Below are 27,720 nucleotides of genomic sequence, written 5' to 3'. Positions count from 1 at the left end.
TGAAACCAGCCTGGACTACATGAAAGCCCATCTCTAACAAACAAAAAAGAAAACTGTTAAATCATAGCTAAAACAGAACCAGTGAAAATATTATAACAAAATAAAAATTTAGGGCCACTTAGGTGGCTGAGTAGATAAAGGCACTTTTTGCCAAGCCTGATGACCCAAGTTCCTATCCCACAGACCCACATGGTGGAACAAGAGAAACAACTCCTCCAAGTTGTCCTCTGACCTCCACATGTGTGCTGTGGCATGAACCCACACCTACTCATACACACACAGAAATAAATAAAATGTAATAAAAAATCCTTTAAAGAAATCACTTTTAACTTAGGAACTACCTGCTATTCCTCAGATACCATCTAAAAGTGTAAATAATTTATTAAATTTTAAATGTAATAGTTCTACAACCCTTACTCAAAACTCTGGAATTAAGAAATTTGAAGGCATTTAAACAGGCAGTATGGTATACACACCATGGGTTGTATCACACCCCTAGATGGGTCTGGAATAATACCTCATATCCCATAACCACTTGCAGAGAAATGCAAACATATTGACACTAAGTGAAATACTTGAAGTGAGTAAATGGCATCACATCAGTCTGAGGTCAGCTCTTGACTCCAGGGCCCTTAGGAAACCTTGGGTTTTAGAGCTTTTGGGATATCAGCCTGAAGACACTAAGGACCTGGGTTATACATGTTATACAAACTGGTGTAGTGGCACAGACTATAATTCCAGAGCTTGGGAGGTGAATAAAGGAAGATCAGGAGTTCAAAGCTATCCTTAGCTACCCAGTGTTCAAGGCCAACCTAAGCTCCATGAGACCCTGTCTTAAAACCAAACCAAGTAATCAAAACAAACAAACCAACAAAATCAAGTTACGAATTTACTTAAGGAAAAATTACCCCCAAATTCACTGTTGCCAATTCTTTTTTTTTTTTTTTTTTTTTTTTTTTTTTTGTTCTCTGGACAATGGGAGTGGGGTGGGTAGTCACACACACACACACACACACACACACCCCATTACAAAGAGGTGCATTCCACCTTTATGTTCTCCTCCAGCCCAGGTGTCCTCTCTGACTCTGGTTTGGCAGGGTTAGAGACCAGATACCACTGAACCTCTGCACCAAGCTTTGTTTGGGGCTATGGACAGAGGTCAAAAGGGCACTGCGGTGGGAAAGCTGGCATTCTCAAAGCTCCATGAATCTTACTTGGTGTCAATGTTTGCATTTCTCTGCATGGGACCAGTTGGCTCACTTCTTTATGCGTTAATTTCCATATCTGTGAAACACACAGAAACTCTGTAAAACATAAAATGTCCCTCAGAAGGTTCTTGGGAGCATCTTGACCTAAGCAGAGCCCAATGCATAGCATGTACTAACCCTCAGTCAGTTGTTACTTTTATGTTTTTCCTGCAAGATATAAGGAAGAGAGCTTCTTACAACACAGACATTTAAACAGCTGCTGTGTGTGACTCAGAAAGTTGGTAATGAAAAGAGGATGAAGCAGATGAGGAGGGAGGCAAAGAAGCCACAGAAGGAAGCAAGCAGAGTAACACAAAGATGGGTGGGGTGGCATGGAACACACTTCAGAGTAAAAGTGAGAGTGAGGAGACAGAGACCAGAGGCACAGGGGAACAATGGAAAGGTAGAACTAACTGTAGGTAGCCTTTCAGGATGGACATACACAGCTCAACACAGTTCTCCAGCCAGGCTGCTAGGCACAGGTGCTCCTATGATCCAAGCAGGCACTCACCTTGATCTCTACTGGGTCGTTTTGGTGGAAGTTGATTGGCGCGACTCCAGGGACATAGAAGGTGCTTGTTTTACATGTGAGACAGAGAAGCAGCAGGAACCTTGGCCACCAAACCTGCTGCGGAGAGAGACTACAGTTGGAATGCAGAGAGAGCAGTCAACTTTCCTGCAGGGCAGATCAAGTGGGAACCTTCCAATCTGCTTGCACTGGCCAGTGTCACCTCTCTTCTGGGAAGCCTGAGGTCATTGTAAAGTTGCTTCCCAAATGCCTTCCCAGAATGCTACAAGGAACAAGACTCTGCACTTCCAGAGATGGGCGACAAGATGGGTCAAGCTATTACTATCTGGAAGGAAGAGTAAGACTGCGGCTAGTCTGAGATATTAAAATCCACTCTGTGCTCTGATATGGTGGGCATATTACCAACAGGGGGCATTTCTAGATGGCAACTTAGCACCTACTTCCTAGAGTCCCCAGCAATTCTATTCCTAAGATTTTTTTTTTTAAGTCTTCTGGAAGAGCCGCAAGCCCTCTTAACCAGTGAATCATCTCTCTAGCTCCTGGACTCTATTTCTAGACATGTTAAGAAAGATATGGCAACTCCACCAAACATACAAGGAAGGACATTTACCAGAATGTTAAATGGACTGAGCGATGGTGTTCTTTCTAATGTTTTATATAGAATTATATATTTACATTACTTTAGAAAAACAATTAGCCAGGTGTGGCAATGTACACCTACAATCCTAGTAGTATTTAGCAATTAGAGGCAGGAAGATCCCAAGTTCCAGGCCAGCCTGGACTGCATGAGATTGGGGGGTAGGAGGGGACATGGTAGCACATGCTTTTAATGCTAGCATTCAAGAGGCAGAGCCAGGTAATGTTTGTGAATTCAAAACCAGTCTAGTCTACATAACAAGGTCCAGGACAGCCAGGGCTGTAGAGAGAAAACCTGTCTCAACTCCCTGCCCTCCAAAGAAAACCAAACAAAACAAAACAAGCCCTACCAATGCCACATTATTATTACTGCTGTTGTTAGTTTAGGTCTCAATGCATAACTCTGGCTGACCTGGAACTCATTATGTAGACAGGGCTGGACTTGAGCTCATAGAGATCTGCCTGCCTCCTGTTTGCTGGGACTAAACATATGCACCACAACATTTAGCTTCATCCAGATTATGGATCATCTTGGATGTCTGGAAGTCAGTGTCTGAGTTTCAGTAACTTTAAAGGGTATCTAGGTGCTCACACTCAAAGTGAGGTCTGTGGGGAGCAGCAGAAACAGCATTTTCTGGAAGTTTGTTAGAAGCACAGACACTCAGGTTATGCCTTGGGCCTGGCAATCAATGTAAATTCTGCAGGATGGCCTAGCAGTCAGGGTGAAGAACTATTCCTGGGGGAGTGGGGAGGAGTGTCCTAGAGTCAACTGGGAAAGAGGAAGTATAGGTCTCTAATTCTCTCTGGTCAGGTTTAAAAGTGTATCCTGACCATCAATAGGGAGGTGGCTGCCATATGCAGAGAAGGTATTAAATTTGGGGCCCTCAGATATTGGCAGAGCATTGTATCCTACCCCTCAAGTATGCAGTTATGACCCACCAATGCTTCTGTGTCCTCATTTATTATAAAAGGGTTCACATAGAAGTGGGGTGAATCTATATGCACTTGAAACCACCTACTGACCTCTTAGGTCACCACTCTTTGTTATTATTATTATTATTATTATTATTATTATTATTATTATTATTATATGGGTGTTTGCCTGTATAGACATCTCTGCACATATATGCCCAATGCCAGTGGAGGCCAGAAGATAGCGTTGGAACCACTGGAACTAGAGTTATAGACAGCTGTGAGCTGCCATGTGGGTGCTACGAAACGAACCACAGACCTCTTAACTGCTGAGCTATCTCACTAGTCCCAACTACTTTTTTTTAATAACTTTTGTGTTTGTGTGTGTGTATTCATACACATGCGTGTGTATACATATGTGTAACATCTGGTGTCTTCCCAACTGTTCCTCACCTTTTCTTTGAGACAAGATCTCTCACTGAACCCGAAGCGCATGGACTGAGCTAGACCAGCTCAGGTATGCAGTACTGTGCCTGCTCACTTTCTGTGTGGGTGCTGGGGACCTGAGCTCAGGGTCCTCATGCTTGCACGACAGGCATTTTAGTGACTGAGCCATCTCTCCAGCCCTAAGCCGCTACGCTCACATGTAAGGCACCAAGATCACTGTTCCTGTTAATGTAAAGAAAACGTGTTCTGAAGTCCCTCCTAAGAAGCTTGACACCGGACGTTAGTCTTATCTGATGGGGACTTGAAGCAGGGGCAGAGGATTACAATCTTCCAAGTTTATCAGGTCAATTAAATCTAAGAGGTTACTTTCGTTCTACCTCCTTCAGAAACAGAACCTTCAGACTGAACTGAGAACACTGCCCCGTGGAGCACAATGCTCCCGTGGGAGCTCGAGTTACAGAGGAATGAAAAGTAAATCCAGGAAGACTTCAATTCCCTTTGGTTCCAAAGTCTCAAACCAATGAAGCCCTTCCTCCTCCCCAAACAAACAAAACCCAAAAATAAACAGTGAGATCCATGCTCACCCCAGCAGGAAGGTAACATTAAAAAGCAACAAGGAACCAGAGCTACTAATACCCGTGAAGAACACTGCACAGGCATAGCAACTTCCTTCTATTTACCTAGCTGCTGCTTTGTGCTAAGCACCTCCCACACTCATTGCTTATCTCACAATGACAACTACCTGTACACTTCTGCCACCATTTCGCAGTGGACTGTCCGTTAACCTGAGATAGAGAGATGAAGTAACTTGGGGGCTGTGGATGTGGTTTAGAAGGTAGTGTGCATGCCCAGCATGCTCAAAGCCCTGGGTTTGAGTCCCAGCATCACATTAGAGGTATGGCAGACACTGTAATCCTAGCACTTGGAAGATAGGAGGCGGGAGGAATAGATAGATGTTCAAGGTTATCCTCAGATACAAAAGTGATTTCCAGGCCAGCCTGGGCTATGTGAGATCCCATTTTAACTCACTCTCCTCCCTCAAATAATAACTTATCCCAGGCCATGCAACCCAAATGTGATGATGGAATATGTGTCCCCTGCTGAGGCAGGTGAGTTTCAATATAAGGTGATGAGCCAGGTGGTTGGTAGCACTCGCCTATGATCCTAGCATTCAGGAGGCAGAGGCAGGCGATCTCTAAGTTTGAGGCCAGCCTGGCCTATAGCCTGGTCAGCATCATACATTAAAATGTATGAATGTATGAGGCTGATGACAACAGCTAATATTTACTGAATGCCAATATGTGTGAGGCACAGTTTTAGGTTCTTTTTATGTATAAACCTGTATTCCCATTTCATAACTGGGGGATAAGAAAGGGGGAGCTGTATGTACCTGCAATCCCAATGACTTGGGAGGCTGCTGAGATGGGAGGCTCACTTGAGCCTATGAGTTCAAGACCAACCTTTAAACAACATAGCAAAATCCCATCTTAAAAAAAAAGGGGTGGTGGTGGTAGAGAGATAGTTAAGAGTACTTACTGCTCCTGCAGAGGACTTGGGGTCAGTTCCTAGCACCCATGTCAGAAGGCTCACAACAGCCTGTATCTTCAGTTCCAAGGGAGCCAATGCCCTCTGGCCTCCTAGGCATCTGCACAACATGGTGTACATAAACTCTCATAGATGCATACACATCACATGAATAAATAAATAAACCCTGTCTCTAAACAAAACAAAAAAAGTCAGAGTATGCTAGAAGGAGAAAAACTATCATTTTTGAGGAGAGAATTGACAATGTGAGAAGCAGAGGTATTCTCAAGTACTGTCACCACAAATTCTTAGGTGTATGAAAAATGATCCTAGTTTATGTATGCACAGCCTATTCTTGTTTGTTTAAATGTTTGAAAGCATATACCAGTGGGCCTGGTGGCATACCTTTAATCCCAGCACTCCAGAAGCAGAGGTAGGTTGATCTCTGTGAGTCTGAGGCCCCAGGTTCACATAGCAAGTTTGAGGCCAGCCAGAAATACACAATGAGACCCCGTCCTTTTTTTTGTTTTTTTGTTTTTGTATATACCAAAACCAAACAAAGTAATCAAAAAGGAAAACTACCAAAAATTTTTAGCATGAACACAGATGGAAATACCTTTAAGAAAGTGTCCTATAGCTGGGTGGTGGTGGCTCACGCCTTTAATCCCAGCACTCAGGAGACAGAGCCAGGTGGATCTCTGTGTGTTTGAAGCCAGCCTGGTCTACAGAGTGAGATCCAGGGCAGGTACCAAAACTACTCGAGAAACCCTGTCTTGAAAAACAAAACAAAACAAAACAAAAAACCAACAAAAAAAAAGTGTCCTGTAACTAACAACACATTAAAAACATCTGCAGCTAGGTATGGTGAATTACACCTGCAATCTCAGCACTCTGGAGGCAGAGGCAGGAGAATGAGTTGAGGTCATTCTGGCCTGTGTAACGTGGTGGTGTTTGACTTATCCCAAGAATGCAAGGACGGCTTTCTAGCTGGTCAATTACTACGTGTACCATAGAAGCAGTGTAAGGACAAACACACCAGCATCACAACTGACACAAAAGGCAGCTGACAAAATCCAACACAGTCATCAAAACAACTTCAAGTACAACTAAAAAGGAACTTCCCCAGCCAAATGAAAGGCAGCTATGAAAACCCACAGGCAATCATCACAATGTTGAAAAACTAAATGCTAAGTTCCCCTAAGATCAGGAACAAAAGAGGATACACATTCTTACCATGTCTATTCAATTCTATACTATAAGCCAGTGTGCATAAAAGAAATAAAATTTAAACACATCCAAACTGAAAAAAAGTAACAAATGCTTTTATTTGTAGATAATATTACCTTGCATTTAGAACACTCTAAGAAATCTATGCAATAACTAACTAGAATTAAGCTGAGGACAGGCATAGACTATCAGATCGATATATAAAAAAAAACTGTATTTCTACATATTGGCTATAAGCAACTTAAAAATAAAATTAAAACATGGTTCTACTTAGTATTGAAAAAATTTAAGAATATATATTAAAAATACTTATATGTGTACATGTGCACACCTGAATGTCTGTGTACCATATGTGTGGGAGCCTGAGAAGGTCTAAAGAGGTGTTGGATTCCCTGGAACTTAAGTTACAGAAGACTGTCACGTGGTGCTGGAAGCCAAACTCTTCTGAATAGTAGTCAAGTGCTCTGAACTACTGATACCTTTCTAGCCCCTAAGAATGTATCAGAAAGGACTTAGGGCTGGATGCAGCTGTTGTGTGATATTTTGTTCGTGTTCTGACAAATAAAGCTTGCCTAGAGATCGGAGGGTAAAGCTAGCCATAGAGTTAACCATAGAGGCCAGGCAGTGGTGGCACACACTTTTAATCCCAGCACCTGGGAGGAGGAAGCAGGAAGATCAGGAGTTCAAGGATACCCTGGACTACATGAGACTGAACCAGTCTAAAAGAGAAACAGAGCCGGTGGTAGTGGTTCACACCTTTAGTCCCATCACTAAGGAGGTGGAGACAGGAATATAAGGTGGGTAGAGACAGGATCTTGCCCCCCATTTGGTCTGAGGATTTGGTAGAGGTAAGAAGTTTCTAGTGGTTGCTGCTCTGCTTCTCTGATCTTTCAGGCAAGCTTTATTTGTCAGAACACAAACAAACTATCACACAACATGAAGCAGAGTAGTAAAGCACTTGCTGAGCATGCTCAACACAAGCTACATTCAATACTACAAATAATAAAGAAAAAACAGGAAAACAAATTCATATTTTGTTTTGGTTCGAGACAGGGCTGTGTAGCCCTGGCTGGTCTGGTGCTCTCTATGTAGTCTGGGCTGGCCTCAAACTCATGGTAATTCTCCTGCCTCAGCCTCTCAAATGCTGTGATTACAGGCATGCACCACCATGTCTAGGTACATGAAAATGACTTTTAAGAGCTTCTTTATTGAAAATTATAAAACACTGCCAAGAGAAGTGAAAGATTTAAATAACTACAGACATTCCAGGTTGACAAACTGGACTACTCCACAGAGATAAGATAGGAAACTGGACTTCCAGGGCTGGAGAGATGGCTCAGTGGTTAAGAGAATTGCCTGCTCTTCCAGAGGACTCAGGTTCAATTCTCAACATCCCCACGGTGACTCTCAACTGCCTGTAATTCCAGTTCCAGGGGAGCCAACAACTTCAGGCTTCAGTGGGCACCAGGCATGGTGGTGCAGACATACATCCAGGCAAGACACCCATACACATAATACAATAAAAATAAAAACTGAAAAAAGGAAAAGAAAATCCCACTTCCATACTTATCTTCAGATTTAATCCTCATCAAAATCTGAGCATGGTTTTTGCACAAACTGACAAATTTGCCCTATTACACACACACACACACACACACACACACACACACACACACACACGCGCGCGCGCGTGCGCGCGCTTTTTGAGATAGGGTCTTGGTTGCTATAGATATAAACCAGGCTGGTCTTTACTCACAGAGATTCACCTGCCTCTACCTCCAGTGTGTTGGGATTAAAGGTATGCACTACCATGCCAAGCACAAATTTACCTTAATATTGATAAAGAAATAGAAAGGATCCAGAATATCCAATGCAGATCCAAAAACAGAATTGGGTAATTCATACAATTTTCTAAACATACCATAAAACATAATAATAACGATAATTGGTAAGCCGGGTATGGTGGCACATAATCCCAACACTTGGAAGACAGAGGCAGGCAGATCTCTGTGAGTTCAAGGCTAACCTGGTCTACAAACCAAGTTCCAGGACAGCCAGGACTGTTACACAGAGAAACTCTGTCTAAAAACAAACAAACGGAAAAGATAATTGGTAAGGATAGGCTTATATAAATATATATATATATTAATCCAACCAAATTAAAAGCATAGAAATAAGTCTTTCCATTTACAGTCATTTGATTTTCAACAAAGATGCCAAGGCAATCCAACAAGGACAAAGTGCTTTAACTATGTGGTAACCATATTCTCAAGTAACATTAGACCATTCACAAAAATAATAAATTCAAAATGAACCATAGACTAAAACAAAAGCTGAAATTAAAATTCCTAGAAGAAAACTGTCACTTTGAGTTAGATTAAGATGTTTTAAATATACTGCCAAAAATATAAACCATTAAAATTAATAAATTTCATAAAAATAAAACATTTTACACTTCTAGGCCATGGACAGGTGAAAAATCTTTGTAAATGATGTATGTAATGAGGGACTAGTTCAGGATGCGTAAAGAACTCTCACAACTTAACGAGACAGCAAACGCCCCAGTTAACAAGTGGGCAAGGCCTGGTGGTGTGGTTCAGTGGGAAGTGGGAGATGGCATAAAAGATCTGTACGCTCGTTTCACCAGAGATGTGTACAGATACAAGAATGGCACATTAGAAGATGTTTACTATCAGCTGTCATCAGGGAAATGCAAACCAAAGCTATACTGGGTACCACAACACACCAGAACGACTAAACAAAACAAAACAAAAACCAGGCAAGTGTGAACCAGGACATGGAGAGAAACCCTCACATTTCACTGATGAAAATGTGAGATGGCACAGGCACTTTTGCAAAGTTTGGTAGTAGCTTACAAAGTTAGACATAAACTTACTGGCCAGGACTCCCAACTCTAGGCATCAACTGAACAGAAAAATGTGTACTCAGACTTGCATGTGTTCATAGCAACTTTAACCACAATAGCTGTCTCCTTCTCCCTGGTTTCACTTTCCACAGTTTGAGCTACCTACAGTCAACCAAGGTCTGAAAACACTAAACAGGAAACTCGAGAGATAAATGATACCAACCCTTTAACTTTTATTACTATATATTAGTATAAATGCTCTACTTTGTTATTAAGCATTCTTGCTCATCCCTGCCCCAGGGATTCATGTACCCCAGAAGGATCTTGAGCTGCTGATCTTCCTACCTCTACCCCCAGTGCACCACCACACTTGGTGTATGTGGTACTGAGGACTACTGCTCAAGCCTTTATGTATGCTAGGCAAGCAGTCTACCACCCAACTTAGATCACCAGCTCTGCGGATCTTACTGTGTCTAATTTACAAATTAAACTTTATTGTAAGATATTCAAGTAAAGAGAAATGTATGGGGTTGGACTTGATGGCACAGGTCTATAATTTAGTTACTTAAAAGGCTGAGGCAGGGGATCACCAAGCTCAAGGCCTGCCTCGATACTGAGTGAATTCAAACTCAGCCTGCACAACTTAGTGAGACTGTCTCAAAATAGTAAAAAGAGGTATGGGCATACCATTTGCCTGGCATATACCCTAGGTTCAACTCCTAGTACACAAAACAGCGAAAACACAGAGTTTCATACTGGCTGTATTCCAAGCATCTCCTCAGAGGGCTTGGAACACACACCCTCAGATTGGGAGGACTACTATAGTTCAAAACTGAAAATAATTCAAAGGCACAATCATTAGTGAAAGCAGAAAAAAAAGAATTGGGATACTATCAGCAAGAAAAAAACAAAAACAAAAACAAAAACCTGCCCATACAAGTTACAAGAAGGAATAACCCAGGAAAAAACTATACTAAGTAATAGAAGCCAGATGCAGAAGTCCATATAACACATGACTCCATTTCCATGGAATGCCCAGCAAAGAAAATTTACAGAGACAGACATCAGATCAGCAGTGGTTTGGCTGTGGGAACAAGGACCTGATTGCATCACTCCCTTGACCAATGTGAGGGAACTTGGGGTAACAGAACTGTTCTATAACATGTGTCACAGTTATGACAAGGGCATAAGTTTATACATAGCTAAAGGTCACTGCCCTGGACATTCACAATGGTGATTTGTAGTATGAAAGCATAGCTTAATATGCCTGAAGAAAAGGGAACTAGTTGGGAAGGGTAGAGGTGAAAGGATGTGGCAATGTGATTACAACTGGTGAAGCTGGGTGATAAGTGACAATGGCTGTACTCGTCTATGCTGAAATTACTATAACAAGTTGGGCTTGTATTTTTGTTTGTTTTGAGACAGAGTTTTACTATGTAGTATTGGCTGGCCTGGAATTCCCTATGTAGACCAAGTTTGTCTTAAACTCATAGAGATCCACCTGCCTTTGCACCCCCCAACCCCAGTGCAGAGATTGAAGGCATGTACCACCACATCCAACTTACAACAAGGTTTTAAAAGTAGGAATTACATATGCATAAAATATTATAGAGATAGTTTCTAAAATCAAAGACAATTTCTTCTGATAAATGGATTAGGGGCAGCCAAGTGACTTATTTTAGCTTTTCTGTTTTTTCCTTTATTGTTATTGTGTGTCTGTGGAGTGCATGACATCTGTGCTTATGTGCTACAGTGTGTGGAGGTCAGAAGAGAACTGTAGAATCCATTCTCTCCTTCCACCTTTGCTTGGATTCCAGGGACTGAACTCAGGTAGTCAGGCTTGCAAGGCAAGTAATTTATTCAGCTTTTTTGACCCAGGTTTTTTAAAAAAATTAACAAATTAAAATGTACACATTGATTATGTATTTCTTCATATTTTTATATTTTCATATGCATTTTTCCCATATACATGGGTCATCATTATCTATAATACATACATATTTAAAAAAAAGTAAGACAGTCTCATACAGCCCTGGCTGGCCTTGAATTTGCTATATAGTCAAGAAACCTTGAACTTGTGATCCTCCTACCTTCATCATCCAGATGCCAAGATTACAGGTATGTACTACCATGACCAGTTTATACAGTGCTGGATGGAGGTGGAATCCAGGGTCTCATGCTTGCTAGGTCAGCACTTTACCAACTGAGCAACATTCCCAGTAATACATTTATCTTCTTCCTTCCTTCCTTCCTTTCTTTCCTTTCTTTCTTTCTTTCTTTCTTTCTTTCTTTCTTTCTTTCTTTCTTTCTTTCTTTCTTTCTTTCTTTCTTTCTTTCTTTTGTTTTTTGGGTTTTTTTGAGACAGGGTTTCTCTGTATAGCCTTGGCTATCCTGGAACTTGCTCTGTGGACCAGGCTGGCCTGGAACTCAGAGATCTGCCTGCCTCTGCTTCCCGCGTGTTGGGATTAAAAGTGTGTGCCACCACCACCTGGCTTATATTTATATTTCAAGGGAAGGAAATTCATTGCTTATAAAAATACCTAGATGGGAGACATATGGAATGTCCAGCATAGAAAATCTGGCCACCAGGTGTGCAGGTGATAACTAATTGCTCATAATTAAATCAGTAATTCTAACCTTGGAAGAGTGTCCTAAACTCCCATGAGAGCTGATAAAAGCTACAAGTCCTGATGTCAAAAGTCCCAATATGTAGGATGTTACATGATTTAAGGAGACTTGAAGACTTAGCAGCAGTTTATGGGTTCCTGAGAGCTTAACAGGATGTAGCTCCCAGTTCACTTCTGTAAAAGATAGCAGAATCCCTGCTTATTGGGAAATTTCTCTGTCTTGTTCTTTGACCTTTTTTTCAAAATTATTATTATGAGATTATTTTATTTTATGAATGAGTATTTTGCCTGCACGTGTATCTGTACACCACCTGTATACCTGGTGCCCAAAGTCAGAAGAGGGCATTAGTTCCCCCAGAACTGGAATATGGATGGTACTCTCCAAGAACAAGTGCTCTTAACCACTGGGCCATCCATCCATCTAGCCCTGTCCCTTGACTTTTAACTGATCACCTCAGTAACTGTGATGAAGCTCAGTATAAAGCCTCAGATGTGCCCAGAGCCCTAAAAGGAGGGTGAGTTCTAAGAGATAAACAGCAGCCCACTCCACAGCACTCTGCTTTACTTGGTGTCCAAGTCACAAGAGTACAGGGGCATCCTATCAAGGAACCAGATGATGGCAATCGAGAACTTTCTGCAGGTAATCTAACACTCCACCTCTGGCAAAAGTACCAGTGACCTGGGAAGCTGAGAAGCTCAAGGGACCTAAGAATCAGTTTCTCCCTGACTTCGTTTTTGTTGTTGTTGTTTTTGTTTTGTTTTAATTCTTGGGGTCTGGACATTCAGAAACAACACCCCCTCTACCCCTTAGTAACCTAAGGGAAGGATACTAGGAAAAAAAAATTCATCCTGCCAATTTTGCCCTACTCAATTTTGCCCTTTTGAAAGCTGTGGACAGTTACCTTCTCTCAAAGAAAACGGGAGCTTCTCCTGAGAACTGAAAATTGTTCATTCAATGGCATTTCTGTGACCAGAGGTTAACTTCTTTTCTGGAACCCTCTCTCTGCCTCTCCAACTCTTCCCTATAAATAGCATCACCCAGCCACCCAGCTTGGGCCAATCTTGACTCGGCCATTCCTGCTCCTTCCTGCAGCAGGAGCAGTGCTGTTCCCACCGCAGACTGCTACAAAACCTTCTTCCTCTCAAACGCTGCACCATGTTCAGGTCAGTTGGTAACTACTCCACAGACGAAGGAACCGAGCCACAGGGGGGGGGGGGCAGGGAGGCTTCCAAGGCACTGTTTGCCAACAGCTAACTGAAATCAATTATCCAATCAGTGAAAGCTCCCTAAGAATTCAGTCACATGTGAACGAAGGCTAAAGACCACTTACTAAGAAGCCCCATGGGACTAAAGAACTCACCCAGCTACATGAAACCAAAACAAAATACCCAGAACTAAATTAGCTACTAGTGAGGAAAATGCAGCCTCAGGTATGTGTTATTTCAGAACACATACCTGACAGGTGTGGGACAGGGCCACACAGACACAAAAACTGCTGGGGAGAGAGGGGTGGAGAAGGTTAGGGGAAGGCCTGTCAAGAGGAAGTCCAGGTGAAAGCAACTCTCTTCACAAAGCTATAGCAGCCAGACTTATTCCTGAAGGAGAGGGCGTGCAGAAATTACTGTTCTTCCCTGCCCTCGGGTATTTACAAAGAGCTCTCAGCTCCCCAGGCAGTTGGCCCAGACAGGGCAGGCCTGCAACCCTTCAAATCTGGGATTAAGGCTACCAAGTGCTAGGCACTAAGATTCATTATTACAAGTCTTTAGAGAAGAGGCTCATGCCCAGCTCAGAACTACGGGAATGGACTCAGTATGGGATAGTGGGTAAGCTCTGGAGATGGGTAGAGGTGGTGGTGCATAACATTGTGAATATATAGAATGTCCTGAGCTTGTACGAATGGTTAAAATGGCAAATTTTATGTCTATTTCACCACAATGAAAATATTAAGAAAAAATTAACAGGCTTAAAAGAGGCAAGAAGTTTGCTCAGTCACAAAAGTAATTCTACCCCTGGTTTGTCTTAGACCTGAACCTCAAAGCCTGAGAGGTCTGTCAGTTTAAGGCATCGGATGTAGGTGAGAAATCATACTGGACATATTGGACAGCACAGAGGAAGCAATGAAGAGGAATGGGGTGGAATTGAGAAGTCTTGGGCACCCCCCACTCCATCTGGGGAACAATAGTGACAGCAAATGGTTCAGGGATCAAAGCAAGTTAGAAGGTAGTGGCCCTTACCATCCATTTGTGGCCAGATGGCCCTGCTCATCCTGGGTTCTTCCCACCTCCCTGCCAGTGCCCAGACATCAAAACTCAACCTTCTCCAACATTCTGCAACCTGCTTCTTTAATTCCAAGATCAAAGGGGACCTTTTGTCCAAGTTGTAAAACAGACCAAGAGGCAACTAAATGCCATCTCCTCTGCATTTCCCAGGGGGCTTAGGGCCTCCTTTAAAAGAGAAACACATTAACCAAGGCTTGGTACAGGCACCCAGGATACAGTGGTTCCTGCAGAATATGTGCCAAGTGAGGCAACTCAAGGAACCAGAGAGAAAATATCCCCAACACAACACCCTGGAGGGAGCACAAGAATGGTGACAGGTACCATACAAGTCAAACTGCACAGGACATTAGCAAAAGTAGCCTTCAATGTAAGTATTTGCTGCAGAACGTTCCATTTGAACTTAGAAATCATGAAGTTTTTTTTTTTTTTTTAAAAGGCAGATCTCTTTCTATAGTTCAGGCTGGCCTGGAATTCCCTATGTAGACCAGGCTGGCAGAACTCCCAGCAATGCATCTGCCTCTGCCTCCTGAGTGCTACCACCCCCAGTTGAAGTTCAAATATTAATGACACATATGACATATACATAAAACAGACCAAGAAAGCCAAATCCATTTGCCAGGCCACACATGAAATCAGTGACTGGACTACAATGAGCCAGGCTGTGCCTCCTACTCCAGTGCTGACTGATGCTCTGAAAGCCCAAAGGAGACAGCAGCTGCCACCACATGAAACTTCCTGCCTCCTGCTCCAGGACACATCCGTCCAACTGCACTATTAGCACTGCCTCTATTGGCTCCAAGGAACCTTGGTGTCAGTCAGTCCATTACTCTGTCCTACATGGAAGAAACCCTGCAAAATAGGATAAACTGACCCAGGAACTCTACTACTAGGCATGTATCCCAGACTACTGAAAACATGTTTATGTAAAAATGCACACAAAGTTCACAGCAGTATTATTCCAAACAGCTAATACATGAGACAGTCCCAATCGCAGATAAAGAGATAAAGAAACTGTGTTCTATCCATACAACAGAATGGTTTAGCCATTTAAAAAGAAGAATAAAGTACTAGGAATGCTACATACAACTTGATGAACTTTGAAAGTATCATGAGAAAGTAAATGCAGCTACATAAGAAAAACCACAAATTATACATTCTCTTTATATGAAATGAGGAAAGGTATCCTCAGAGACACAGAAAATCAGTGTTTGCCAGGGACTAGGGGGAGCAAAGCCTGGGAATGACTATGAATGCTTCTTTTTAGGTTGATGAAAATGTTCTGGAATTAAACAGTCATTCTCTAAATACACCAAAACCCACTGAACTGTGAACTTTAAAAGAGCTCAGTGTTAGAAGCACTCACTGCCTTTGCAGAGGATGGGGTTTTCATCCCTGAACCCACAAGGTGGCTGACGACCATCTGTAACTCCAGTTCCAATAATCTCTTTTGGTTCCCTCAGGCACCAGGCATGCACATGGTACACATATATACATGTAGGCAAACACATAAAATTTAAAAAGATCTTTTAATAAGGAGCGATTTTGTGGTATATGAGTAATATCCATAGTGATAAAACTGTAATAAAAGCTGATACAGTGTGAGGGAGGAGATATCTAAGGGAAATAGAGTATTATGTGCCTATGAATGTACTCAATGGGTATTTCCCAAGTTCCATTAAAATATTCCCCACAGCAGTTTTCTGTAATGAGATATGAGCCTGCTTCTCAATTCTGACCCAGCCAGATAAATTCTATCCTGTAACTTTATAGGGTGGTCTAAATCCAGGGCAGAAGGCAAACTCCTGGCTTCCTTTCCCTATAGCCAGAGAAGTCTTACTCTGTAGATTCAGGAAACACTGTATGCTTAGCAGACCTGGGAGACATCTGCACAACTGGGGAAGAGCCATTCATGAAAGTAAGAGAGGGAGGGGGAAAGCCCTTGACTGTATACCCACATCTCTAACTTTCAAAGCAAACAGCCTCCCCAAACTCTAGCCTGTTCACATGGCCACTGAGTCCACTAGCTAAGTTCCTCTTTGCATGACTTGCCTCAGAAGCTGATTCACCCCAAATTAGATCTATATGCCCCTCCCAAAATGGTTGTGAAATAGCTTATGTGTATGAGGGCGTGGGGACAGTTCTGACTTCTGTGCAGTAACCTGCTTGGCACAGACCAATTTCACACCTACCTGTGACTCCACATACACCTCTATACAAACTTGCTTCTGTACCTTTTCACTAAACATGAAGTTTCTTGTGTGCCTTTTAAACTGCCTCTGCATACAACATATTCTCCACTTATATTATCTATTTATCTATTTATTTAGAGCCAGGGTCTCTCTCTATAGCACTGGCTCTTCTGGAACTCATTAGACCAGGCTATCCTTGAACTCAGAGATCCACCTGCCTCAGCCTCCCAGGCACTACATTCTCCATTTATTGAAATGCATTAAATTAGTTTCCATGGTCTGTTTGTACACTAAGAACAAGATGGCTCCCTTAATGTGTTCCCCTAAGGAAGTGAAGCCAGCCTAACAGAACAATCTATTTCAAAATACAGTACACGGACTGCAAATTGTGAGCTACAACCCACACCAATCACAAGCACACTTCTAGGAACCATTGTTCTTATCTGTCTCCAATTTGTCTTTGATCACAGTCTCCTGCCCCACCTTTCCCCACGTTTCTGGTGTTCTAGCCTTCTGTATATTCCTTAGAGTACCATTGGACCTTCACACTTGCCATTTTCTTTGCCTGGGTCATTCTCTGCATGGCTGGTTCTCTGTGGTCAACTGAGCCTCAATTCCTATCACTTCCTCTGAGGAGATTCTGACAATCCCAGGTATGTCAGCACCAATCACCACTTCACCAGGCTATCTTCAAAGCACCAGACATTATTCTACTTGGGCGCTGCTCACTGCAGGTTTCCTCGAATGAGAGAAACCCCACAAGGGTGGGACCCTGACCCTCTTGATAACTATACACCTAGTTCCTGGCACTAACTGGGCACTCAAATATTTGCTGATTAAATAAATGCATACTAGCAATACACATTGCTAACTTATAAACTCTTAAAACTCCGTACAGGGCTGGAATTTCCCAGTGCAGTGCTATAAATGCCACTTTATTAAACTCTCTATGGCCAAGAAAAGGTGTGACTTCCTGTCCTCACATCAGCCTTGCTCTGAAGGTGGTAAAGGAGAAAAAGGTTCAACATTCCACTCTGGGGATTTGCCCCACTTCATTCATTCAGACTGAAGCCTGAGGCCACAGAAACCAGCTAAAGCTTTGAAACATTTCCCCCCTCACACAGTGCCAGAGGATCAAACTCAGGCTCTTGTGTAGGCTCAGCAAGTGCTCTACCAATGAGCTACACTCCCCCAAGCTATGAAATCTTTTACCCAACTTCTGAGTTTACAAACAAAGAATTTTATTTAAAAAAAAAAAAAAACCAGAACGAATAAGATAAGTTAGCAATCTGCTAACAGAAGGGAATCCTTTCAGTTAATTAACCTGACCCTGGTTAGAGTAAACCAACACCAAATAGTTTAAGCAAGAATTTTCCTTTGGTAGAGTCAAATGTCAACAAGCTTTCTCTCTGAGTCTTTCTTGTCATTCACTACCAGGATGAAACAAAATTTATCTTCTGAGGAAGCAATATACAGGACCACCCAGGAAAATTCACTTTGGATCTTTGTTCTTATTCCTTGGCAAATAGAATTTGAGCTGAACTTCTCAGAAAAAAAAAAAAAAAGCCAGTCCTTCAAAAACTTAACTCTGTGGTTCCATAACAGAAGCCAGCAAGTTGTGACCCACTCTCCAGGCACAGCTCTGTTACCTCCACTCTCATCCGTAGAGAGACTTAATTCTAGTCAGCTTCATGAGAGTGAGCCGTTCACCTGTAAGGAGCTGTATGGCATGGGGAAGAGGATGCAGACAGGTAGGGCCAGAGGTGTTTTTAAACGGTAGTACAGGCACCACCTCCATTATAATCACAGGACAACTTGTGAAAGTGTAGATTCCTGAGCACTGCCTAACCTCAAGGAATTGCACTCCTTGGGAGTGCGGCTCAGAAAACTGCATTTTAACATGCCTCCTCACTCACAACCCAAGATTCCCATGCACAGTGAAGTTTAAGAACCAATCGGATAAAAGCACTTTAGGAGAGGTAACGAGTTTTGACAGAAAGGCAGGAGGAGGGAAGGGCCTGGGGATGGAAGATGGGCACAGGATGCCCTGGTACGGCACCAATCAAGCGGGGTGCAGTATGGGGACTGCTGAGGGTGCACTTAAGGACAGGGCTTGGGCTAAGAGGCTGCTCCGAAGCAAGGCAGCATCCGCAGACTGGTCGAGATGATGGGCATGTGGGGAGAGATGAACGTGAGGAGGAGGAGCGAAGGCAGAAATAACGGGGGATTCTCGGAATGAGACAAGGCCCGGAGGTGAAAATTGGGAAACAGAGGTGACAAGGGGGCGGGAACGTAAGCCGAAATGAGAACCGCGGAGACATTAGCTGAGGTCTTCCTTCCAAGCGGCACCTCCCCTCAAACTCCAGGCCCTGACAAGCCTAGGTGGAAGCCAAGGCTGGAAGAAAGGATTTTGTGAGAGGCCGCCCCAGTCAAGGGTAACCCGAGCAGGGGTTCTGCAGGAGGCATGGGGTGCCGGAAGGTCCTGGGCTATCCAGGGGGCCCTGCTCCAGGTCCGGTTCCCGGAGTCTCCTTCACTCACCATCGCCGCCGCCATCTTGGATCCACGTGTCGCCGTGATGACGTCAGCGGAAGTGGTGCTTCCGTGGGTACGGACTGTAACTCCACGAGCGGGTCGCCTCGCTTCAGTTGCTTCTGTAGCCGCAGCAGTGAAGAGGTAAAGGAGACTTAATTTCTCCTTGACAAACTGGTCTTAGCAGTGAGGTCTCTGACTAGGTGAAGAGAGTGCGGTGTAGCTATTGGAGCCATATTAACTCCTGGCAGACACCGCTCCTCCCCCTACTCCTTTTGCACTGTGGGTAATTGGGGTGTGTAGAAACATGCGCGCTCTCTGGATGCCATCTTTATTATTGGCAGAGAGATCCGTTGCCAGGGTTACCCGAGACTTTAATTGTGAGACAGAAGGCTTGGTAAACCCTCTCTGACAGCAGCTGGATTCCAAGTAATTTGTAATCATGTGTTTAAATATTTATTTGACTGTTATGTATCTCATAATACTGATCGGTCGTAATCCCTATGAAGGTAGGACTCAGTCTATCTTTTTACCTTGCCCTGCCTTTTTTACATCTGTAAAATGGGGCAGAGATTTCTAGATTACTTTCATAATTGAATTACGTTGAGTATTCACTGATACGACCTTACATAGGAAGTGTTCGATAAATAAATGTTATTATGTGATTGTGTACATTCCCTCACACAGACAGTAGGTCCCTCAAACAACGCACTTTGTTAAATGAGTGAATGGGTTAGCGGAAGGACATCTTTTGTGAAGACATCTTTTGTTGCCGTTTCAGAAAGTTGATATAATGAACTTGTGCTGCTTGTGTTCTGCTTCTGTAGCCCCGTCTGCTTACCTGCCGGCTCCCCCGTTTGGAAACCTCCACTTCTGAGCTGTAAAAACCTTTATCTCCCTCATGTCCAATGATGACCGCTTGATTTTAGGAAGAGACCGCCAATGTACACGAATAAAAAAGGCTTGCTTTGATTAATTTGGCCATGATGATTTGGGTCGGTGCTCTTTCTCCTCTTATCTGTGGGACTAACATGTCCTGGTTAGTTTTTATTGTTAACTCGGCACCACCTAGAGACACCTGGGAAAAGGGAACGCCAACCGAAGAATTTCCTCAATCACTTTGGCCTCTGGGCATGTCTGTGTGGCATTTTCTTGATTATTAAATGATAACAAAATTCTTCTATTTTACTTTATTCAATTATTATTATTATTTTTTTTTTGAGACAGGATTTCACTGTGCAACAACAGCCCTGGCTATCCTGAAACTCACTTTGTAGACCAGGCTGGCCTTGAACTCAGAGAGATCTGCCTGCCTCTGCCTCCCAAGTGCTGGGATTAGAGGCATGCACCACCAGGTTGGAAGGAGACATCTTTTAATGCAGACTTCTCAATTCTGACTGGCTTAATGTATGACATGAAGCAAATCACTTAATCATCTTAAACTTCAGTTTCCAGTATTGGCTTAAGGGGTAGGTGGTAGCATACGCCTTTAGCCTTTAATCCCGGCACTCAGGAGGCAGAGGCAGGTGGATCTCCGTGAGTTCAAGGCCAGCCTGGTCTACAGAGCTAGTTACAGGTCAACCAGGGCTACATAGAGAAACCCTGTCTTGAAAAAGAAAAACAACAACAACAACAACAAAAAGGTGGAGGTGGGGCTTGGGGGTGGGAGGGAGATGACTCGGGATCATGGAGAAAGACTTCATTTGGTTCACATATATCACTGTAAAGTGTGTACCGAGTGAGCGCTATCTTCTCAGATGGATCCAAAAAGTTGTTAAGAGTAGTAACGACGTCTGTGGATATAGTTCACTTGGCAGAGTGCCTGCCTAATCCTTAGCACCACATAAATGTGGCATGCTAGAGCACAGTTGTAATTCCAGAACTCTGAAGGTAGAGGCAAGAAGCATTCACAGTCATCTTGGGATACATGAGACCTTGTCTCGATGATGATGATGATGATGATGATGATGATGATAGTAATAAATCAGCCAGGTTTGGTGGCTTACACTGGTAATCCTAGCACTCAGGATGCTGAGGAAAGATGGCTGTGGTACGTTCAAGGCCAGCCTGCATTAGATAGTGAGTTTTAGTCCAGCCTGAGCTATAGAGAAAGCCACTGGCTAACCCCCCCACCCACCCCCAAAAAAGAACACTCAGCATTGCTGAATGCTATAACTCTTGCTACTGTGCCAAAACAGTTCTTAAGATTTTTAGATATCTCATTCTGTATCTTGGCAGGGAACAGTTGAACTCTGACCACCACTGTGGTCAACACTGATCACCACTGTAGTAGATTCTTTTGCATAAATGTCTACTAACAGTCTTCTCCTTGTTTGAGCATACTGGTTCTCCCATCAAAAGGTGGACTTTTTTCCCTCTTGTTGAATATGATGGTCAAGTACTCAATAGAATGAGGTACAAGTGTCTTTCAGTTCTGCATCTAGGCTTTAAGAGATTTGGCAGCTTCTTCCACTCAAGGGTATAAGTAAGGCTAGGTGTTGTAGAATATTATTTTAAGATGTGTTACATTTGTTTATGCTGTGGAACATTTGCTTAATAATGCAAAGGTATGTTGCATTCTTTTATGTTGCGTTTGTTTAACTCTGTGGAGCTGTGATTCTTTGCCTGTCTAAAATACCTGATTCTAATAAAGAGCTGAATGGCCAATAGCTAGGCAGAAGAAAGGATAGGTGGGGCTGGCAGGCAAAGAGAATAAATAGAAGGAGAAATCTAGGAGGAGAAGAAAGAAAGAGAACAAGGAGAGGAAGACGTGAGGGGCCAGCCACCCAGCCACAAAAGCCACACAGTAAAAGTGAAAGCAAGATATACAGAAGAAAAGGTAAAAGCTCAGAGGCAAAAAGTAGACAGGATAGTTTAAAGTTAAGAAAAGCTGGCAAGAAACAAGCCAAGTGAAGCATGAACCTAATTAGTCTTAACAATAAAATCCTGGAAGCAGACGTCGAGGGTGAAAGTGGAAAGCTCAGAGAAACAGAGCAGCCAGTCACTAGATCCTTCTTACCTCAGACTGAATGGGGGCTCATCCTGTCTCTACCCACCTTATATTCCTATCTCTACCTCCCTAGTGCTGGGATTAAAGACATGCACCTCCCAAGTACTGAGATCAAAGGCATGAGACCCAAGTGCTGGCATAAAAGATATGAGCTACCAAGCACCACCCAGCTCTGTTTCTCTTTCAGACTGGCTCAATCTCGTAGCCCAGGGTGGCCTTAAACTCCTCATCTTCCTGCTTCCTCCTCCCAAGTGCTGAGATTAAAGGTGTGTGGCACCACTGCCTGGCCTCTATGGTTAACCAGTGACTAGTTCTGCCCTCTGATCTCCAAGCAAGTTTTATTTGTCAGAACACAAACAAAATATCATACAACATCAAGCTAAGGCCAGGCATTTGTAATTAAGAGTAAGCCTTCATATGTGATTTATTTGGGAGCTGGGTGGTGGACCCCCCAAAAGAGCAAAAACAAACAACATTTTGGCATTCCAACATGGGGCTAGAGTAAAAGAAATCTAACAACAGCTAGGTGTCCTGCTGGAGAGCCCTATAAAGAGACAGGTCCTCTTTGTTCCTCAAGGCATTCTAGAAGCTCTACCTGACATTACACACATGAATGAAATTAGTTTGGAAGTTCAAACCTAGCTGAACTACTAACTAAAGATAGTGTGATGTGACTAACCTTATTGACACTGTGTAGAACAAAAGAACTACTTGGTTGAACCTAGTTGATTTAGGGGATGGCTTGTCATGTAGCCTGAAACACAAACCCGTAAATGGTTGTGCTCATCACAACCATCCCAAAGAGCAGATATATTCCCAAAGGGCAGAGAGCTAGAAAAATGGGAAGGATTTACCAGAGTCTTGCAGTAACACCGAATTGCAGACTTGTGACCAGTTCTACTGCAGCTTAAATCCTGGAAGTCTCTTACGACTACATCTGCTTAAAGAAGAATAGTGACAGGGCTGCAGAGATGGCTGCTCTTCCAGAGGATCAAGGTTCAAGTCCCAGCACCCCCGTGGCTGCTCATAACTTTCTGTAACTCCAGTTTCTAGGGGATCCGATGCCCTCTTATGGCCTCTGCAGGCACCAGGCATGCAAATGGTGCACAGCCATATATGCAGCAAAATACCCCTACACATAATGTAAAAGAATAACAAATATATTTGAGACAGCATTTCTCTGTGTAGTCTTAGAACTCACTCTGTAGACCAGGCTGGCCTTGAACTCACAGAGATCCCCTGCCTCTGCCTCCCGAGTGCTGGGATTAAAGGTGTGTGCCACCACTGCCCAGCTCCAATATTGTCAACTTTTAAACATTTTTATTACATATATTACATATTTAGTGTGTGTGTGTGTGTGTGTTTGAGTGTGCACATATGACTACATGCCTTGTTGCACATACAGAATTTAGAGGACAGGTTTCAGCGGTTAATCCTCTCCTTCTACAATGTGGGGCCCAGGGATTGAACTCAGATCTTGAGGCTTGACTGCATGTGTCTTTGTTCACCGAACCATCTGGTCTGCTCAGTATTGTAGATTGTGTTCACAGCACGTGGTGTCTATTGCTGTTACATTATAACCACAAACATAAATGCTAGTTTGAAACTCTCAGCTTGCTTAACAGAGTTGCTCAAGTCACTGATGAGCAGAGTCCGGACAGGTCTTCGTTATTTTGAGTTTCATCTCTTGTTGTTCTCTGTGCTAAAGCAGTTAGTTCCTCAGTTGCACAATCTCCACCTCAGCTTTCCTAGTGCTGGGATTATAGGCATGTGCTGCCATACCTGGCATTCTCTCTTATATCATTCATGAATATGAACAAGTTCTAAACCTGTATTCATGTTGGAACTCGGTCTAGGAAGGGTATGGCATCAAGCAAGTTAACGTCATGAATATCTGAAGCTTTTTCAGTGAGCAGTCTGGGAAGACACATCTCTTAGAGCACTAGTTCTCAACCTTCCGAATGCTGTAACCTTTTAATAAGTTCCTCATGTTGTGGTGACCCTCAACCATAAAATTATTTTCATTGCTACTTCATAACTGTGATTTTGCTACTGTTATGAACTGGAATGTAAATATCTGTGTTTTCTGATGGTCTCAGGTGACCCCTGTGAAAGGGTCGCTTGACCCCCAAAGGGTTGTGGCCCGCGGGTTGAGAACTGCTGCCTTAGAGCCTGCCCATCCAGGAGAGGAAGCTGGACTCAAAAAAGGAGCACTGCTCCCAAAGGGTGTTAATTCCATGGCACTTTCAGCATGCTGGGAACACTCGCTCCCGAGGCTTTTGCAGTATAAAATATACATAATACATACATCCCAGGCACAGTAATGCATACCAAGGCAGAAGAAAGCCCAGCCCATTCTAGGAGAAAGGAGTCCTGGCCTAGGAGGTAAAAGCCAGGGGCAGGACAGACCAAGCTGATGTGGTGTCAGTACTCTAAACTCTACATGGGGATTTAGCCTCCACCCAGCATTATCATCCTTTTGGTTCATTCATCTTCCTCAGAGTCTAGTATGGCAGCTAAAGAAAGCTGTTATAGGCAGAAGGCAGAGGTGAAAAATAAGGGACAAAGAGCCTATATCAGCTGACTTATAAAAAGTTGGGAATGCCCCCTGCTGTTTCCACTCACAGCTCACAACTACCTGTAGCTCCAGTTCCAGGGGACCTAATGTGCCTAATATACTCTTCTGGCATCTGTGGGCACTACACACACACCACACACACACACACACACACACACACACACACACACACACCACATCTTTATTTATTTAGCCAGGTGTGGTGGTGTACAATCTTAATCCCAGCACTTGGGAGGCAGAGGCAGGCAGATCTCTCTGAGTTTCAGATCAGCTTGGTCTACACAGTGGGTTCTGGGCCAGCCATAGCTACAGAGAGAGACCTTGTCTCAAAACAGCAGCAACAATAACAACAACTGTAGTAGTACTTTCTCTTAGGGACCACCAGCCTCACAACTGCCTGTAACTCCAATTCCAGTGACCCAGTGCCTGTAATCTGTTCAGGTACCCAAACTCACATGCAGATACTCATACACAGATACATACACACATACCTGTGATTAAAAATAAATCTGTAAAACTAGTAACAAGAAAAAGACTCCGGAAGCCATAGGGCGTGGTTCATGCCTGTAATCCTAAAACTCAAGAGGATCAGCCAAGAAGCTCACTAGTTTGGACTACATAATGCTTCCCAGAGGAGCCTCAGCCGCTTACTGTCACCTGTCTCGAGGGTGTGGGTGTGGGTGAGAGTGGGGCTTCTGAAAATGACTGCATACATTTTTACTTAAAATCATTGACCAGATTTTTTTTTTAAAGATTTATTTATTTATTATGTATACAGTGTTCTGCCTGCATGTGTCCCTGCAGGCCAGAAGAGGGCACCAGATCTCATTACAGATGGTTGTGAGCCACCATGTGGTTGCTGGGAATTGAACTCAGGACCTCTGGAAGAGCAGTCGGTGCTCTTAACCACTGAGCCATCTCTCCAGCCCGACCAGATTTTTTTTTTTTTTTTTTTTTTGTTTTTCGAGACAGGGTTTCTCTGTGTAGCTTTGCACCTTTCCTGGAACTCACTTGGTAGCCCAGGCTGGCCTTGAACTCACAGAGATCCGCCTGGCTCTGCCTCCCAAGTGCTGGGATTAAAGGCGTGCGCCACCACTGCCCGGCCCGACCAGATTTTTAAAAAAAAATTATTATATTGGTGTTTTGCCTGCATTATGTCTGTGTGAGAGTGTTGGATCCCCTGGAACTGGAGATACAGACAATTATGAGCTGCCATGTGGGTGCTGGGAATTGAACCCAGGACCTCTAGAACAGCCAATGCTCTTCACTGCTAAGCCATCTCTCATGGATTCCACGTCTTTCTTTTGCTTTGAGAGGGAGAATTAGTATGACCTTCATCCTAGGTGATCACGTGGCCCTGAAAAAATAAATGTGTTTTTTTTTTTTTCTAGAAGAAGCAGACTGGATATGAAGACAACAGTCAATCCCTGCAAACCTTTGAAAGGGAGGGAGCACAGAGGGAAAACTGATAGAGCCTCATGTCACAATATACAATGGTGGGGACAGATGCACGAAGAAATTGAGGCCCCAGGTAGGGAATGTGGAGGTAGATTCGTTCCAGATCACAGGGTAAGAAGAACCAAATGCTGCTCCTGCACCTTGGCTCGGTGGCACTCAGTTGAAGCAGGCCACCTCCTAGGGGATGAATGCTTACTGTTTTCCTGCAGAATGGGGAACAAGAGATGTGTCCCCACATTTTGTGGTTTGTTTAATAGATATAAGTTTTTTCTTTTGAGATGAGGTCTCACTATATAGCCAGGAACTCTACACCAGGTAAACCAGATTGGCCTTGAACTCACAAAGATCCACCTGCCTCTGCCTCCCAAGTGCTGGGACCATACCCGGCCTAGACTTAATTTTTTTTTAACATCAGTACTGTGATTTGAATGTGTCCTCCAAAGCTCATGTGTTGAGAACTTAATCTGTAAATGCAACAGTGTCTAAAGACCTGACATTTAAGGGGCGAAAGAGAGCAGGGGATATAGCTCAATTGGTAGAGTTCTTGCCTACTAAGCATGAAGTCCTGGGTTCATTTCCCAACACTGTGTAAACCTTTGACGCATGCCTACAATCCCAGCACTCGGGAGGTGGAGGCAGGAGGACCAGAAGTTCAAGGTCATCTTCAGCTACATAGCAAGTACCAGGATACCCTGGGAGCTCCTGTCTCAATAAACAAACAAGAGGGTTGGTTCCCGATGGGAGGATGGCTTTGGGCCCCTACATACCCATGCACCTTTACAGGTGCACTTCCATTTTCAGTGGGATGATACAAGAAGACCTTTGCTATATGCGGTCCCCTCAACCTTAGACATCTCTGCCTCTAGAGCTTTTTATTTTTTGATATGAAATGCTTCACAGATATGTGTACCATCCTTGCACAGGGGCTGTGCTAATCTCTTTATTGTTCCAATCTTATTATACATGTTGCTGAAGTGAGAGTTCTGCCCCTAGAACTCCTAAGAAATAAATTCCTACTCTTTACAAATTACTCAGCCTCAGTAATTCTGTTAGAGCAATACCAAATGAACTGAAGCAAATTTAAGTGTAGAGTATTGAGTGGATAGAACAGAGGTCCATGTAACTTTCCATCCTACACTTGGTTTTTTTCCCCTGTTATTAACACCTTGCATGGGTGGTCCATTTGTGGAAGCTAATCAACCAATCATGATGTATTACCAACTCCAGTCCATACATTACCTCAGGGTCTCCTGCTCCTCCTCCTCCTCCTCCTCTCCTTTTCCTTTTACTCCTTTTTTTTTTTCCCCTGACAGGGTCTAACTTTGTAGCTTTAGCAGTCCTGGAACTCACTACGTAGACCAGGCTGGCCTTGAACTCACAGAGATCCACCTGACTCTGCCTCCCGAGTGTTGGAATTAAAGGTGTGCGTCACCACACCTGGCTTTGGGTCCACTCTTTGTGACATACTTTCAGTGAGTTCTGACAGAGGATTAATTGGTAAGTAGCCCCTGCTATGGTACCGTACAGAACAGTTCACTGCCCTAAAAACTGCCTGTGTTCTATTTGTTCCTCGATTCCTTTTCTCAAATTCTTAGCAACTGTCTCCCAGGTTTTCCATTTTCAGGATGTCATGTGGCTGAGATCTATAGAGTGTAGCCTT

The 27,720-nt window shown here is 43.4% G+C and overlaps 1 protein-coding gene, 1 long non-coding RNA gene and 1 other non-coding gene across 3 annotated transcripts in view; 1 reads left to right on the top strand and 2 right to left on the bottom strand.

Annotated features, from left to right (window-relative positions):
* The window catches only part of Tm9sf4 (transmembrane 9 superfamily member 4), a 32,964-nt gene extending 28,976 nt beyond the window's left edge, over window positions 1-3,988 (bottom strand). The window contains exons 1-2 of the mRNA XM_059261658.1: window positions 3,778-3,988; window positions 1,759-1,875 (exon numbers count right to left, since the gene is read on the bottom strand). Of these exons, the coding sequence (XP_059117641.1) occupies window positions 1,759-1,875; window positions 3,778-3,819 (159 nt within the window). The 5' untranslated portion in view covers window positions 3,820-3,988. The remainder of the gene's footprint in view (window positions 1-1,758; window positions 1,876-3,777) is intronic.
* Window positions 3,989-19,044: 15,056 nt separating this feature from the next.
* LOC131909809 (uncharacterized) lies at window positions 19,045-19,990 on the top strand. The gene is made up of 2 exons (XR_009378933.1): window positions 19,045-19,523; window positions 19,842-19,990. It is a non-coding gene; the product is annotated as an uncharacterized LOC131909809 (long non-coding RNA).
* Window positions 19,991-26,938: 6,948 nt separating this feature from the next.
* On the bottom strand, window positions 26,939-27,042 carry LOC131910130 (U6 spliceosomal RNA). Its single transcript, XR_009378996.1, has one exon. It is a non-coding gene; the product is annotated as a U6 spliceosomal RNA (small nuclear RNA).
* Between the last annotated feature and the right edge of the window lie 678 nt (window positions 27,043-27,720).

This window comes from Peromyscus eremicus, chromosome 4 (genome assembly GCF_949786415.1).
Source record: "Peromyscus eremicus chromosome 4, PerEre_H2_v1, whole genome shotgun sequence".
Taxonomy (NCBI): Eukaryota; Metazoa; Chordata; class Mammalia; order Rodentia; family Cricetidae; genus Peromyscus; species Peromyscus eremicus.
Note: the sequence above shows the minus strand (reverse complement) of the source record. Positions and strands in the feature narration are given on the sequence as shown.